This window comes from Oncorhynchus clarkii, chromosome 12 (genome assembly GCF_045791955.1).
Source record: "Oncorhynchus clarkii lewisi isolate Uvic-CL-2024 chromosome 12, UVic_Ocla_1.0, whole genome shotgun sequence".
In the NCBI taxonomy this organism is placed as follows: Eukaryota; Metazoa; Chordata; class Actinopteri; order Salmoniformes; family Salmonidae; genus Oncorhynchus; species Oncorhynchus clarkii.
Window position 1 is genome coordinate 83,338,640 of NC_092158.1, and position 18,028 is coordinate 83,356,667.

The window sequence follows — 18,028 nt, forward strand, 5'->3', positions numbered from 1 at the left end:
CTACAACACTTATATAGTGGTCCTGTATGGCTCAGTTGGTTGTGGGTTCAGTTCCCAGGACCACCCAAACGTAAAATGTATGCACGGATGACTGTAGGTCACCTTGGATAAAAGCGTCTAACAACATTGTGAGGTCATACCATTTGGAAGCCATTAAGCATTATACTGTACATGAGCAACCATATATCACACTATATAGCAGTTCGTTGATGATCACTGGCACAGTTCACCAGTCCATGTGGTAATTTAACAGAACACGTGTTCATTTACAGTACAGTGTGTAACAGTATACATGGTAATACAGACCCAATGGAACTCTCCCAGCCTGTGCCATCAGGCCATGTCTTTATTAGTTCCCATGCTGTAATGAGATGGAGGGAGGGAGGAGAAGAGGGGGGGGGGGGGGGATCTGTTAGGTTAGTCTGTCCAGGCTAGGTTTAGGTTCACCCCTCTGCAGGGTCTGCTGTTTTCTTTTAGGAAAAACCATTCTATTCAGAGATATTTTCATTGCTCAGATGACATTACAATGGCGAAAACATGGCCTAGGCTCTGGTCTTAGTTGTGCACTATTTAGGGAAAGGGTGCCTTTTGGGACATACAGATGTTATAGACTGGGAAGGCTGGTGGAGAACAGGGAGCTATAGCAGGACTGTTGAGATCTGGTGACGCATTGAGAAAACAGGGTGTGAAAATGGATGAGAACAGTAAGCTCTCCTGACAGATGTGTTGACAAGGCTGCAACAGGAAGGGCTCATGGTGAGGGTTTAACTGTGAACTGGCCAGAAAGGATGGAGGGAGAGAGAAAAGGAGGGAAAGAGAGAAGGGGGAGATTTGGGAAAGGAGGAAATTGGAGTCGTCTTCTTTCTCAGCTGTGATTAGTCATCTTATTTGTCTGACCACCCTTCAGCCCTCCCTCCAAATTAGTAACTGTCAGACCCTGTCCCTCTGTGGCGCTGATTGATGACCTCATCGGGGAGTTAACATGACACTGTGTCAAGTTTGGAGACTACCACTCACCTACTAGTCTTTCCTCCTGCCTCTTCACCAGAGACCAGTCATCCCTTTTTCACTTCTTTCCCTATTTCCCATTCCCCTCTCTATTTCTGTTTCTCTCTCTCACCACATGTGGCGAGCAGATTTCTGGCACAGCATTAAAGTGGAAGCAGGGTAGGTCGTTGTAGTGAATGCAGGGATCAGTGTTAAGATAGGTGAGGATGTTTGACTAAGCCCCCTGCCAGAGGTCCAGCTTGAAGGGCTTGGTTCACCCTGTCCTGAGACTTCCTGCATTGGGACACTACCCACGCCCATAGGTTGTTGATGCATGGCTGGAAGTCTGATGGATGACTCAGGGTGCTCTGTGTGGTGGGGCTCAGAGGTTTATCTACTTTACAGTCTGTTGGTGTGTCCTCAGAGCACTAAGTGTAATTTACTGCAAGAGAGCAAAGGTGACCAGAGTTGGAAAGTTAAAGTTTCCTGTCAGTCTTTTATTCTATCAGAGCTACTTGATATGTTGATGATATGTTTGATATGATAAGTTGATACGTTTTCTGTCCATGTCTCATTGCATTCTTCCATTTGATCACAGACATAAACATGATCCTACAGATATAGGATCTTAATTTGAGTCCGTTTGCTACCTGCCGTAGCAAACGGACACAAATTAAGCAACAGGAAATGTGAATTATTATGTGGATTATAATGAATGGCCATTTTTCTAGGCGTTGATGCATTTTTCATTAGGGCAAATCAAGTCAGAATTTACAAACTTTAGAAGCCTTTTAAAAACTTGAATGCAATACAAGTTTGCATTTAATGCTGTGCAGGAAAATTCTCAACAACAAAAGAGTGATCAAAATGAAGATCCTACATCTGTACTTTAGTTTGGGAGCTGTCTTCTTCATTACCATGCATTGGCAACCGTTTATAAACGTTTAACAGAGGGTCTCATCTGGAAAATACAGCCGTTTTTTCAGGGCAACTTGTTACTGTGCCAACATGTTGCAAAATCACTGTTGTTTGTATGGCATTTCCTGAACAATAAAGTCCACTGTGGTTTCAGCATGGCTTTGTACTGGGAGAGTAATGATCTATGTGATGTGAGGGTTCTATTAGCTGTCCTATGATTAAATATATTTGTGCTACTCAGAATGATATGTAATACGTTTTGACTCTTCATATAAATAAAGCAACAATGGAGAACTCCAACTAACCCTTTAAATAGTTTATGAATGCAAATGAATTCAAGCCCAGAAAAACACATTTAGCATTTGCATCACTTCACTTCCTGGCAGACACATCACAATATTATTAAAAAATGTATATGCTTTTTTCATTTTCTTTTCTTATCCATTTATGTTTTGGACAGTAGCCCACTTCCCTGGTTGGTTGCTGGCACCACATTTTTAAGTGGGTAAAGCTGCAGTTGTTTGTTTGTCTGTTCCTGGTTTAAAAAGTAAAAAAACAAAACATTTATCCGACAGCTTGACTGGTGAGATGAAGAAAATAAAGTGAGACTTATTCGTTCTTTTCATGTCATCTAAGGATTGTCGGTGGTGTAGATGGGGTGGGGTGGGGGCACGGTAGCCCCTCTGGGCAGTCTCCCATTCACTACTGTTAAAAGTGATGATTTCCCCTTGATATGGTTTATTCAGAGATGAGCGGAGAGAGAAATAGAGAAAAACTACTGCTGCTGAATGACAGGTGTGCTTTATTGTCTCAGTGTAATGGACTTGGCACAAACACATGCAGGCGATTATCATTAAAGTGACTCCCTAGCTCATTACAGTACTGTACGGGTAGAGCAACCTACATCTTCTTCCTCACTGTCACAGGGGCAGCCATGTAGGCAGCCTGAGTCAGAGTCAGGGAGACGTGGAGACGTGCCCTGGGTACCCAGCAGCCTCAGGCTTTCCCTGGGGGGACGTGTGTAGGATCCATAGCAACCCTGCTTTCTTCTGGCTCTCTGTCAGATATCCCGTCTCACTGACTCAGTGACTCATTCATTCACAAACACAAGCGCACACGTATACATGGACACACACCCCCTTTTACTTACGCATATAGATTGTATTCCAAACATGCAAAAAACTTGTCCCTTCATAAGCATCTGCATGCAGTCACATGCTATACACACAGGGGGCCACATACCCACCATATGCATGTAGGAGATGCTTGGTGTTCAGACGGCATAGAGCCAAATGCATCTGAGCCCTGCAGAGAAAAACAAACTCACGGTATATTGTTGGTGACAGCAATTAGTGGGTTTGAATGATGGGACAAAGTACGGAGAAAAAGTCAACTGTTACAGTCTTTGAAACCAAGCCTCTCTTGTTTGGCCCATAGCCCTGCTTGCATCCTCACTTTCTCAGGTTCATGTAACTGATACCAACAATGCTAAGCAGAACTTGGCTTGGTCTAATGGTAGAATATAATTTTACCCCATTCCGTTCACCTTGGTATTATCAGGAATGTCTGAGTGTTTTTGATCTGTACCGGATCAGACTCCAGACTATGGTGTTGTATGCCTTCCTGTCTGGAAAATCAGTTTGTGTACGCCAGCGTCTGTTTAGTGTGTGTGTGTGTGTGTGTGTGTGTGTGTGTGTGTGTGTGTGTGTGTGTGTGTGTGTGTGTGTGTGTGTGTGTGTGTGTGTGTGTGTGTGTGTGTGTGTGTGTGTGTGTGTGTGTGTGTGTGTGTGTGTGTGTGTGTGTGTGTGCGTGCGTGTGTGTGTGTGTGTGTGCGTGCGTATAATAGACACTTAAATCCACTGGGACAACAGGAAGAGATAATTACAAGGAAATAAATCCTGCCTTGTCTTATCAACAAAGTAGCGATTGAAGAGAACTCCCAGAGACTCAGGTGTGTCAGAGCAGAGATTAATGCAGACAAAGTGTTGTGTCAGATCCTTTCTGCTTGTATCCCATTACTGTAAAAGCTCTGCTGACTATCAACAACCAGGTGTCTGTGTTTAGCAGCCAACCACAATAGTTTGTTAAGGCATGAGACATCAGTTCGATACTGATGTGTAAATTACAGACAAATTATCGTATTGCAGTTAAATCATCCCAATGTCTGCAGACCATGTGAAACTCAGCCTTGGAAAATAGCATTAGTTGCTTTTCACGGCAACTGTCACAAATAGACAGGCAGGTGGTGCTGTCGTTGTGGTCAATGGTTAACACAATGGGAACGGAATCACATAATGAAGAAACAGTGACAGGGCAATTGCCTCATTTGTGTGTGTGTGTCCGTGCGTGTGTGCTGCATGTGTGAGTGTGTGTGGCCTCATTTCCAGACTTTTGTATGAGTGAAAGTGTTGTGGGGTGTGGTAGGGTCGGGAGGTAGGGAGGGAGTACAATTTGTGTTGCAATGCTGTAGATTGTGAACGACTTTTAAGTGCTCAACAGTATCACTAGTACTGCGGCATTGGAAACAGATAATTGGATATAGATGAGTAAGGGTGTGTGTGAGTGGGTGGGTTGAGGGGGGTGGGGCAAGACACTTACAGGGTCGGGTGCTCACAGCTGGTCTCCATCCCAGGGAGGGGTATGTCTCTCTTTCTCTATTCTCCCTCTCCCTCTCTCATAAGGCAGAGTGTCAGACAGGGTGGTCCCTCTCCACCTGTGTAGGAGGATGGAGGAATGGAGGATGGGTGGGGCTGTTTGATTTACTCATGTGTTAATTGCTGTGGTGTTCCAGATGGTTTTCTCATGGGCGTTCTAACACCAAGTTCTAACACCAGTTTCTACTAGCCCAGAGAGTAGAGGACAGGAAACCGACATGTTGGATGATGCCCTGTAGCCTGTTCCAGCCATCTCCCCACACAGGCCACTACAGAGACTTGTAAACAAACACCTGAGAAAACCCAGTAAAACCCAGCAGCAGGAACAGAAACAGAGCGACTTGATAATGATCTCAGTACGGCAGTAGTCCTACCTACCAATCTGTGGTCTATGTTCAGAAAGGGATGAAAGACTATAGGGTGTCTCTGCAGCTGTCTTTGGGTTGACTGCGTGTGCCAACACATTCTGGGAGTGTTTTTCTGTGTATGTGAATCACTCTCCTGCCTGCCTTGTTCTAGGCCTACGCCTGTGTCGTCTTCGATCAGGCAATACGATGCCTTCGTCAATCACCTTGACCTTATTTTGAACTGCTTCCAACAGGCAAAGGCTCTGCTTACCAGAGTCTGTAGAGACAACAATGTGTGGTAAGAGTTCTGATGTCTCACAGGCTATTCAACATGGTCAGTGGATGAGATAAAGGAGACAGTACACCAAGTCAGTACACCAAAAGTACACCAAGTCAGAGTTTCTGTAACATTCAGGTTAGCAGGGGTGTATTTTCTATGGGCCTAATCATAGAATTCCATGTAGAACTGCTATTAATTCAATAGGATCTCTGTAGACCTAGTCGTAAAAATGTGTCATTTAACTTTTAAATGCAATCACTTCAAAGGAATCCTTTACTAGGCTAACCTCGCACATTCATCCACTCACAACATACAGTGCATTCGGAAAGTATTCAGACCCCTTGACTTTTTCCACATTCTGTTATGTTACAGCCTTATTCTGTAACATTAAATTGTTTTTTTTTACCTCATCAATCCACACACAATACCCCATAATAACAAAGCAAAAACAGGTTTTTAGGAATGTTTGTACATAACTGAACTATCAAATTTACATAAGTATTCAAACCCTTTACTCAGTACTTTGTTGAAGCATCTTTGGCAGCAATTACAGCCTCAAGTCTTCTTGGGTATGACGCTACAAGCTTGGCACACCTGTATTTGGGGAGTTTCTTCCATTCTTCTCTGCAGATCCTCTCAAACTCTATCAGGTTGGATGGGGAGGATCGCTGCACAGCTATTTTCAGGTCTCTAAAAAGATGGGTTCAAGTCCAGACTCTGGCTGGGCCACTCAAGGACGTTAAGAGACTTGTCCAGAAGCCACTCCTGCGGTGTCTTGGCTGTGTGCTTAGAGTTGTTGTCCTGTTGGAAGGTGAACCTTTGCCCCAGTCTGAGGTCCTGAGCGCTCTGGAGCAGGTTTTCATCAAGAATCTTTCTGTACTTTGCTTCATTCATCTTTCCCTCGATCCTTACTAGTCTCCCAGTCCCTGCCGCTGAAAAATATCCCCACAGCATGATGCTGCCACCACCATGCTTCACCGTAGGGATGGTGCCAGGTTTCATCCAGACGTAATGCTTGGCAATCAGACATTCAGGTTTTATCACACCAGAGAATCTTGTTTGTCATGGTCTGAGAGTCTTTAGGTGTCTTTTGGCAAACTCCAAGTGGGCTGTCATGTGCCTTTTACTGAGGAGTGGCTTCCGTCTGGTCACTCTACCATAAAGTCCTGATTGGTGGAGTGCTGCAGAGATGGTTGTCCTTCTGGAAGGTTCTCCCATCTCCACAGAGGAACTTTGTAGCTCTGTCAGAGTAGCCATCAGGTCCTTGGTCACCTCCCTGACCAAGGCCCTTTTCCTACGATTGCTCAGTTTGGATGGGCGGCCAGCTCTATGAAGGTTGTTGGTGGTTCCAAACTTCTTCCATTAAAGATTGATTTGAGGCCACTGTGTTCTTGGGGACCTTCAATGCTGCAGAAATGTTTTGGTACCCTTCCCCAGATCTGTGCCTCAACACAATCCTGTCTTGGAGCTGTACAGACAATTCCTTCAACCTCTTTCTGAATAGTGCATTCAGAAAGAGGTTGAAGGAATTGTCTGTACAGCTGTACATGCATTTCCAGCCTCCAAACAGTGGTGTATGGAAAGAGACAAATGAGTGAACTGAGAGTCGGGAAGCAAGTTCAGGGAGTAAGTATTTTAATAAATAAATGAACCAATAAACACGAAACACAAACAACGCACCGACATCAAAACAGAGTCAATAACACCTGAGGAAAGAACCAAGCGGAGTGACAGATATAGGGAAGATAATAAAGGAGATAATCAAGGAGGTGATGGAGTCCAGGTGAGTGTCATGAGGCGCAGGTGCGCGGGACGATGGTGACAGGTGTGCGGGATAATCAGCAGCCTGATGACCTAGAGGCCGGAGAGGGAGCATACGTGACAGAGACATCTGTTGCACAAAACACCAAAAAGTTGAATGAGGTTAGACTTATGAAGGTCAGTGTTTGCATATACTTTACACAGTAAGCATAATTAATGACATCATCCACATTGAATGTAATCGCCTCAATCCCATTTCTGAACGCTTTTCCCCTGATCTCCACATGCATCCATTTTATTCATGGTTGTTCTTTTTTCTCTCTTTAACGATGTTTCTTTCTTTGCAATTTCAGCTGACTCATGCTCTTGATTAATGTTCAGGTAGGGAAAAAAAATACATTTCAGCATTTGATTAGCGCCTCTGTTTGAACGGTCCTGGCTAATCAAATTAAACTATGTAGCGTGTCTAGCTCCCATCTGGTTTGCTGGTTTGGGATTCAACCACACATTCTGATGATTCAGCAATTCATCACACTATGTCGTGTGTGTGTGTGTGTGTGTGTGTGTGTGTGTGTGTGTGTGTGTGTGTGTGTGTGTGTGTGTGTGTGTGTGTGTGTGTGTGTACGAACCATATCGACCAGACGTCGATGGTGACTCCATGTTTGTGAACACTTACCTGATGATAAGAGAATAGAGAACGAGACTCCAACAGTCCAATGAACCCTCACATATGGTCCTGTTTTTAACTGTGGTTTGGCTAAGGTCACATGCTCCATACTTTGTGGTTTTAACATTTTATTTTCATTAGCTTGAGGCCTTTTTCAGAAATACTTTGAGGGTAATTCTAAAGGGGAACCTTTTAGGTATTTTCATACAGAAAGCCAAAACTGTCAGTGAGACACAAACCCACAGAGATTATTCCTGTAACTGTTGATAAAAGATCAGTTATAGATGAGGGTCGGGAGAGTTTGTACTGGGTGCTGTCCAATATTGTTGTAATCAAGGATTCCCCGGGAGAGATAGCCGACTACCCGTGTTAAACATTGGCAATTTTAGATGTTTTAAGCGAAGAAGCATATTTCAGTTTATTGTGTCCACTATATTCCAAGCAACAACAAATTCACAGTAGGGAATGAGAATCCATCAGCTGACTTGCTACATTATCAACATTCAGTATTGAGGACAAATGACTTGACAAAGGTGCAATTACATTTGTTTTTATTCTATCAGATAATTCATTTGTTTGCTTTTTCAATTTTATAGTGTATTTATATATTGTAACAACTCTAAGAAATTCACATTTACACAATGCATTTTACACTAATAGGTAAGTACATGTAACATTCAGCTTTTGGGGGGGAGGGGTCTGAAATTTCTGTGGGGATTTATTATATCTTGGATATTACCATAGAGAATCACAGTGAATCCTCCTCATACATGGCATGTCTGTCCACAACCTCTGGACAAACTGAACATGTAAAAACATACTGGTCATGCTCATCACATATTGCCACTTTTGCACTGTAGGTAGAGTATATTGTGGTCGGTAAAATAGAACCACAGCAGATGGCATGTACGTAGATGATGCTATATGGATTTCAACAACATTAGTAGTACGTTTTAACCTATGGCCTATACTTCCTGAAACCTTCATTAACACTCAAATGATGAAACAAAACACAGATCATACAACAAGTGAGAATAAAAACGGAAGAAGAACAACAGAAAGTGTTCTGAACATAACTCAAACACACCTGACTCTGTACACAGGCACTTGTATAGCACAGTCTTTAAGTGTGCCTATTACATCTAATAAGTGCTAAAACAAGAAACCGTTTACAAAAAAATACTGATTTCAAAAAAGAGAATAATATTCATAACAAAAACAATAGAAGAACATTGAATGTTTTGCATATTTATGTCTGTAACGTTATTCAGCTTTACATTCTTATATTATCGCCCTTCACTCTACCAGTGTCCCCTGCTGTGGAGGAACAGTACAGATTGAGTCATACTGTAGATTCTATATTGACACCTATATTCACCTGTGAGACAGCACAGTGTTAGATTGGGCCCGTGGGGCCGCCAGCCACAGTGAAAGGTTCAGTTGTTCACCAGTCGTTGATGACAGTCCCTCCTGTCAGTCAGTGGTATTATGCCAATCTGTTGGTCCACTGGGTCCTACTGCACTTCCATTGTGGAGCAATATGAATCACACTGCTGTCAATAATATTGTGTGAAACACTGTGTGTGTAAAGCCACTGGATATGTCACAAGCAGAAAGAGGCCCCCAGGGGGAATATAGTGTGGGTGTGTTTTCTATTCAAAAGCCTCAAAACTCACTACTATGAGAGCGTCTTCCCTACTGTATCTTTGCTACGCCAGATTATCTCTCTCTCGCTCACAACACACAAACGTATCTCTGCTAATATCTCTACTTTGCTATCTACCTACATCTAAATTCAAGCACCAAACCACACCAAAGGGACCCTGAGTAATCGCATGTCCCTGGGAATCAAACCTGGACTTCAAAGCAGTACAGTTACAGTAAGCGTAGCTACATTGCTAACATCTAATACCTACTGCGTGTTCAGTATGCTGCGTGCCAATATAGATACATACAAAAGTGATCCAAGGCAACACATACATACAGTTTATCATCAGAGAGACTGTGTGTGTGTGTGTGTCGGGGGGGGGGGGGGGGGTGTATAAGTGCTTCAGATCACTATTGTGATACAGTAAAATGTCACTGCTCTCTGACACATGAGAGGTGAGTAATGGTAATGTCACATTGTTGCCACTTTAAAAGCGTTCTGTATGTCTCTGTGCAGTACAGAACAGAGGGATTCAGATGAGAGCCAGCTGACTGAGTGAAGCTAAATGAACCTGAAACCCTGAGGTAATTATACCTGCCTGTCAGGAATGTCTCCCTAATGGCCCCTGTGTTTACACCCATACCCCTACCATACCATACCGCAGCAGACACATTAGCGCCACCGCACACTCTTTAGCACACACACATATCTGCACGTGAGTGTGTGTGTGCAAGTGCTTGTGTTTATTTCAGTGAGACGGAAGTCTCTGACGAGTGTCCCATGTCTCCACTCATTAGCAAGTACAATATAATGGATAATTAAGGGGAGTCTTGAGTATAGCCTACTATACAGTGTTTGTATATAAACTGTATACTATTTCTAGACAACTCTCGCCAGGCTACCATGGAACAGCCTCGAATACTGATACTGCAGAGCCTCTTTCTGATGATGTCACCAGTTCCATTTTTGGCAGTTGGACATCACATTACGCGTCAGGTCAATGAGTCAGCAATGTTCAACAGTCCAAAATTGCTCCTCACATTGCATATCACAGCTCCTGGGGTAATGGAGCTGCACTGCTGAGGAGGCCTTGTAACTCAAACCACTAAGAGAGGCGGATGTGCCACAAACAGACATGAGAGAAACATCTAGAATCTGTTACATTCAAAGCATGAATCATTCCAACAGAATCCTGGAGTCCATGTTGGATGGAGAAAAGGAGTCAAGTGTGTCAGAAAACAGAGGAGGGGTGGTGTATCATGTTGTGGTGACAGAATGATGGAATGATCCACAGCCAATGAGAATAGGAGAGCAGTAATCAGAGGCAACAGTATAACAACAACACAAATGTGTCCGTCCCTGTACACCTTAGGAATGTCTGTGTCTGTGGTAAAGAAAAAGGATAGGAGATTTTGGAATGGGTGACTAATGCTGCATTTAGACGAGGGACGCAGAAACCATCATACAAGAAGAAAGCAAGCCAGCAGGACGGTATGTGTTGCTATGGTGATTTCGGTAAACAAACAGTGCAAATCAACATCCGGTAGAAAACAACGCTACGACAGACAACAAAAGTTTAAATATTTTAACTCTGGTGGCATGTCCTGTCTACCGTGACCTCAACGGCATTTACCGTCGTGCTCTCATTGAAAACAATGACATCCGGACACCGTCTACCTCGTACCATCTAAACGCAGCAGTTGTGTTGAATAGATAACAGTGGGATACTATCAGACAGGATCCCATGGAGGATTACAACAGGCTGCTGCTGAGGTCTGAGAAGACAGTCTGGGGGTGTGAAGGAGAGACTACTGCAGGACTTGCCCTGAGAACACACTAGGATAGGATAGGTATAGATGGAGGGATGGAAAGAGGGACAAATAGTTACACGCTGAGAGAGAGAGAGTACAGACAAGGGGAGAGAGGGGACAGAAAGTTTATCTACCTCTGAGGCACAAACATTTGATGATGTGAGTGAGTAGGGGGGAATCGGGGGGTGGATGAATAATAATTTTAGCAAATGGTCAAAGGAAGTTGGCAGTGAACTTATGGGGACACAGGATGAAACTCCTTCATGGGATAACATACTAACACACTTTTCATAATGATTGGTCCTCACCAGCTGACAGAAAAGATGGAGACCAGGATATCTAACACAGTGATGCTTCTTGGATTATGGGTGGTAGTGATATTGCAACTTTAGTGACTTGAGACAGAGGGTTGGTGTTAGGGTTGGTGTTTGGCGTTTGGCGTTGGTGTTAGGGTTGGTACTGGCGGAGAGGTTTAGTGTTCAAAGACACACTGGCAGAGTTGAGTTCTGTGTAGAGATACTGGGTCAGCCTCTGATGCTCCAGTCTGTCTAATAAGGGTCCATACTGGGACAAGAGGCCAGTCAGAAACCAGTGGCCACACTTGGTGAAAAGGGGCGATAATGTCGTCAACTTCCTTGTTGTATCCAAGAAGCCCACTCAGTCTGTACTCTTATACTGTATGTCCATTCCCACATCAAGGTTTCCATGGCAACCCCACTTCCCCCTCTCCTCCTTTTCCTCCTTCCTGTCAGCGGCTTCTCCTCTTCCTCAGACCTGGGGGGGAGGTGAGTCAGGTCCCCCATCCACCCTCACCACTGAGAGAGAGAGAAACATGTTAAAAACATATATGATCAGTGGTGAAGCATGCAGATGTTCTCTGGTCGTATGAAGTAACACAGTATCAGTGGTCAGCGGTCTATGATGCTGTGTCCACTCTGACACACTTTGCCCTGTAGGGGGCCTTGTGAGGTCACAAACTCATCAACCCCTCAACTGTTTCACTGAACTCATTACTACAGGGAGGGAGGAAGTGGGACAAATGTCCCCTTTTCCCACAAGCCCTCACAACCTGTTGTCAGTTGAGGGGTGCCATGGAAACGCTTCCGGAATGCAGAGGCATTTTTTAGAGGAGCTCCGAGCTCACTGGTTGTTTTTTTGTCTTGATCAATGCACCCCTGTGCCAGCCAGAAGAGAGCTCTAATTCTAAAGGTTCACAAGAAGGGCTTTTTTGTATCAACCACGCTATGACATCATCAGGCCTGTTTAAGTGTATGTGGTGCACACAGAGGCGGAGCTTCTGCTACAGTCTATCTTCTCTCATTCTACACACATTCCATTTTTTTTCTGAAATACTCTCTTTTTTCTCTGGCTCTCCTTTAGCTCTCGTTATTCATGTTGATTCTCTCCAGAGCACGTCATGCAGTCTGTGACTTGTTCTCCTTCCTGTTTAGACAGCCATCCTGCAGGCATGACAGACACTGCAGACATGCTGAATCATTCTGTCTTTTCATGATAGCAGCAAAATACTTGTGTTCCTCTTCAGGATCTCCACTTTGAATGGTTCATGCAGCCCTCCCTAGACTGCAAATGTTAACCTACTGAGTCAGTTGGAGGCTTCCCTGATAAATATTGTTGACACAGAAAATCTAATGGTTGCTTTAAATGGGAACCACTGTTTCACCCATTCCAATTCTAAGCTATTGACCAGTCTTTATCAGATTAAATTCTACTGGGCATGTTCAGAATAGTCGATCTAACAGTCGATCTTCCATTAGCATGTTCAGCCGTTGCTGATTTAATTTCAGCCCACTCCTAAGCTTTAAAGATAGCTGATTAAGACTGAGATTGAGATCGGTAGTGAATAGGCAATCAACTGCTCTCCTCTTAATGGCAAGAATGGAATACAGGAGACATGCTGATTACTTTATGTTGCCCCAGGGTCATTTGACCAGCCCTGACCAGCCCTAACCAGACCCCTCATACACTATCTGTCAATCAGCCGGCAGTTACATGTATGTCATTGCCTCTGGCACCTTGAGGCGTCTCACATTCCTCCTCACATTCGATGACCCTCTCTGTGATGGGATTTTGCTTAAAGAGGGACTGTGATTTGTGGTTGTCTTACCTACCTTAATTGAATGCACTGACTTTAAGTCAGAGCATTGGCCCTAATTACCAAAGTGTACATGTAAAATGTAAATGTGACCTGGCCCTAGCTTCTCTGTCTGATTGTCACACTGTACCCCTCCCACCACTGCCATCCCTCTTTCTTTTAGAACTGAGTCAATACAGACTCAAGTTATTCTATTTTACTCAATACAGAGGTCCTCACTACAATATGTTACATTTATTCATGATTAATACCAATAATGGATTAGCATTTATACGTATAGCTCTTCATTTAGTCTCAAAGTGCTTTGGACAACGCAATACGTCAGTATTTGTCCTGCTCTCTTGCTGTCTACCTCATCCACATCCCAGGGCTGCCTCCTCAACAGAAAGGGCTTTACTCCCTACTACACCAGCTTTCTACTGCACTAACTACTCTCCTACCCCACTAGCTACTCTCCTACTCTACTAGCTACTCTTCTACTACACTAGCTACTCTTCTTCCCCACTAGCTACTCTCCTACCCCACTAACTACTATCCTACCCATCTAGCTACTCTTCTACCCTACTAGCTACTCTCCTACCCCACTAACTACTCTCCTACCCCACTAGCTACTCTCCTACTCCACTAGCTACTCTTCTACTATACTAGCTACTCTTCTTCCCCACTAGCTACTCTCCTACTCTACTAGCTACTCTTCTACTATACTAGCTACTCTTCTTCCCCACTAGCTACTCTCCTACCCCACTAACTACTATCCTACTCTACTAGCTAATCTTCTACCCCACTAGCTACTCTCCTACTCTACTAGCTACTCTTCTACCCCACTAGCTACTCTCCTACTCTACTAGCTACTCATCTACTATACTAGCTACTCTTCTTCCCCACTAGCTACTCTCCTACCCCACTAACTACTATCCTACCCATCTAGCTACTATTCTACCCTACTAGCTACTCTCCTACCCCACTAGCTACTCTCCTACTCTACTAGCTACTCTTCTACTATACTAGCTACTCTTCTTCCCCACTAGCTACTCTCCTACCCCACTAGCTACTCTCCTACTCTACTAGCTACTCTTCTACTATACTAGCTACTCTTCTTCCCCACTAGCTACTCTCCTACCCCACTAGCTACTCTCCTACTCTACTAGCTACTCTTCTACTACACTAGCTACTCTTCTTCCCCACTAGCTACTCTCCTACCCCACCAACTACTATCCTACCCATCTAGCTACTCTTCTATCCTACTAGCTACTCTCCTACCCCACTAGCTACTCTCCTACTCTACTAGCTACTCTTCTACTACACTAACTACTCTCCTACCCCACTAGCTACTCTCCTACTCTACTAGCTACTCTTCTACTATACTAGCTACTCTTCTTCCCCACTAGCTACTCTCCTACTCTACTAGCTACTCTTCTACTATACTAGCTACTCTTCTTCCCCACTAGCTACTCTCCTACCCCACTAGCTACTCTCCTACTACACTAGCTACTCTCCTACTCTACTAGCTACTCTCCCAATGCACTAGCTACTCTCCTAACCATCTAGCTACTCTTCTACCCTACTAGCTACTCTCCCACCCCACAAGCTACTCCCCTACTCTACTAGCAACTCTCCTACCCTACTAGCTACTCTCCTACCCCACCAGCTACTCTCTTATCCTACTATCTAGCTTCTCTCCTACCCCACTAGCTAGCTACTCTCCTACCACACTAGCTACTCTCCCAATGCACTAGCTACTCTCCTAACCATCTAGCTACTCTTCTACGCTACTAGTTACTCTCCTACCCCACTGGCTACTCTCCTAATCTACTAGCTTCTCTCCTACCCTACTGTCTACTCTCCTACCCCTCTAGCTACTCTCCTACCCCACTAGCTACTCTCCTACCCCACTAACTACTATCCTACCCATCTAGCTACTCTCATACCCATCTAGCTACTCTTCTACCCCACTAGCTACTCTCCTACCCATCTAGCTACTCTCCTACCCCACAAACTACTATCCTACCCATCTAGCTCCTCTCCTACCCTACTAGCTACTCTCCTACCATCTATCTACTCTCCAACCCATCTAGCTCCTCTCCTACCCCACTAACTATTATCCTACCCATCTAGCTCCTCTCCTACCCTACTAGCTACTCTCCTACCATCTATCTACTCTCCTACCCCACTAGCTACTCTCCTACCCTACTAGCTACACTCCTACCCTACTAGTTACTCCCCTACCCCATTAGCTACTCTCCTACTATGCTAGCTCCTCTCCTACTGCACTAGCTACTCTCCCAATGCACTAGCTACTCTCCTACCCCTCTAGCTACTCTTCTACCCTACTAGTTACTCTCCTACCCCACTAGCTACTCTCCTACCCCACTAGCTACTCTCATACCCTACCAGCTACTCCTCTACCCCACTAGCTACTCTCCTACCCCACTAGCTACTCTCCTACCCCACTAGCTACTCTTCTATCTTACTAGCTACTCTCATACTGCACTAGCTACTCTCCTACCCCTAATAGTTACTTTCCTACTACACTAGCTACTCTCCTACTACACTAGCGTTGTACTACACTAGCATTAGCCCACTGCCCCTCTAACCTGGGACGAGCAGACTTTGATTGACAGTTTCCGAGACTATTGTTCAGGTAGAGAATGGGATCAGATTAAGGACAGAGGCACGATGATGAGAGATGAGTGAGAGGTTTGAGTCTCATTTAAATTTTAAACATCCCTCTGCCCCTTGAGGAAGGAATACTCCAGCGTAAAGGGGAAGGGGCCTCAGAAGGAAAAGACAGATTGCTATTTAAAAGATCACCAGATTGCACTGGAGAGTAGAGAAGACTTATTATAGATGTCTGTAAGTCTTTTGGGAGTTCTTACCCCAAGGCAGGGAGTCCTTTTGAGCTTGTCAATCAAAGCACAGGGTATCTTTTATAGATTTTCATATTTCACTTGAAATCTTAATTGACTTGTTTTGACTGGGTATGACACCGTCTACCAAGACTGCTGTGGGCTTTCAGTCATACTGTATGTGTAAAATATGGTTCATTTGAAAACGGAAATCCATATGATTTATTGTACATATTCTCACCCCCTTGGGTGTTTTTATATTTTAACAAGTCCCCATTTACTAGTGGAGTAGCCGCCCAGCCCACAGCATGCTGTGTGCAGTACTGTATTTTAATGGCTTCTGCGCCAGAAGACAGTGCTGACGCTAATTAGCAGACATTAAACACTGTTGCTGGATCAGATTTAAACAGGCAGGGGGATCGGGCCTGGCCTCCATCACACAACACCTGCTAATGAGCCAATCACACAAAGAGACAAGGGTTAAAGGGGCGGGCATCTACTCAATGACCCAATCACATGCTAATCCCCAGGAAAAGATGCCCCCTTTTCTCCATTATACTGAGGCTTTGCATTTCTGAGTGGGGGGAAATGAATAGAATTCCCACAACACAAAACAAAACAATAGCAGCATTTCCCAGGCTTCCCAGACATCACATGGGCATGGGTATGCATTTAGGTTGTGGGTAAGATCCAAAACAGCAGAGGTCCCGGGTCAGATCAGGTAATGGTGCATAAGTTAACTCACGATTCACGAACATAACTTTATAATTGTCTTCTGAACTACCTCATTACTACTTCATAACTTCTTCAGTTATGCATTCATAACTGCATAGAGAGAGATGCTGAGTCACTGGATGTGTGGGGCCCCTTAGGCTCTGGCTCAGCACTTAGGAGGTTGACGACAAAGCTCTCTCTATCACTCCTCTGAGTGGATAGAAACTGTGCCACGCCACTGAGACTCCAGAGAGAGAGATAAAGAAAAGGGGAGATAGAAAGGGAGGGAGAAAGAGTAGATATGTAGAGAGACACAGAAAGAGAGAGATAAGTTGAAAGAGCTAAAGAGATGGAGAGAGGAGTAAGTAGAGCATGGTTCTCCTCAGTATAAGAGGACTGACTGTGTCTCTGCCATGGATTTTTAAATGAAAGGAAGATAGGTTGCTCCAGGCTCTATAGAGAGACCACTTCACCTTCCTGAAGCTCTTGCTTTTGTTTTCACTTGTTCCGTTTAAAAAGTTGCTCTGCTCCTTCACGACCATTCATCATGTATTTCCCACAAGGCAGTGGTGCTGTCTCCCACCGAATACTGGACCACCCTGTCCTCTCTCTCTCTCTCTCTCTCTCTCTCTCTCTCTCTCTCTCTCTCTCTCTCTCTCTCTCTCTCTCTCAAATATCAAAGGCTGGGTCACATGTAGCATAGGTAAAGGGGTATACTGTACATTGGTAAAACACAGATATCAGATGTAAATTGTGTAGACTACTCATCCTTCCCACCTTCATAACCTCCCATGTTAAGACTTCTTTGGTGACATTTCCAAAGTCGTATCTAAGTATGTACACACAACGGGATAATATCTGAGACTCGCTATGTACAATAATAAAATATGTATCCTAAATTCACTTTGTTACCACTTTCATCTCTATATGCCTAGTCCAGCTAGCATAGAATCTCCATACAGACCCAACAGGTGAACACACAGACATACAGACTTCCATTACAGCATCTAGCTAAGTGTACAATGTGTGTTGTAGAGCTCACCTATCTGTTCCTGTCTGTGTGTCTGTGTCTGGGCCTGGGCTGCATGCTGCTGCTCCTGCAGACTCTGGCTGTCCACTGAGATGCCGCTGTCGCTGTGCAGCTTCTCCCCCTCCGGCGTCACCGTTTGATTGGCTGCTGTGACTTGGTGGTTGTTAGCCGGCTGTTTGTTCTGCTTGCAGCTGTTCCACCTGGGAAGGTGTGAACGGAGAAGAAGTGAGTCAAGCCCACAACACTGTGTTC

General features: G+C 44.4%; 1 protein-coding gene across 2 annotated transcripts in view; it reads right to left on the reverse strand.

The window, feature by feature from the left end:
* Positions 1-8,148: 8,148 nt before the first annotated feature.
* The window catches only part of LOC139421516 (tumor necrosis factor receptor superfamily member 16-like), a 46,880-nt gene continuing 37,000 nt past the window's right edge, over positions 8,149-18,028 (reverse strand). For both annotated transcript variants that reach the window (XM_071172480.1, XM_071172479.1), the window contains 2 exons: positions 17,789-17,976; positions 8,149-11,888 (listed from right to left, as the gene is read on the reverse strand). In XM_071172480.1, coding sequence (XP_071028581.1) covers positions 11,842-11,888; positions 17,789-17,976 — 235 coding nt within the window. In that variant the 3' untranslated portion in view covers positions 8,149-11,841. The remainder of the gene's footprint in view (positions 11,889-17,788; positions 17,977-18,028) is intronic.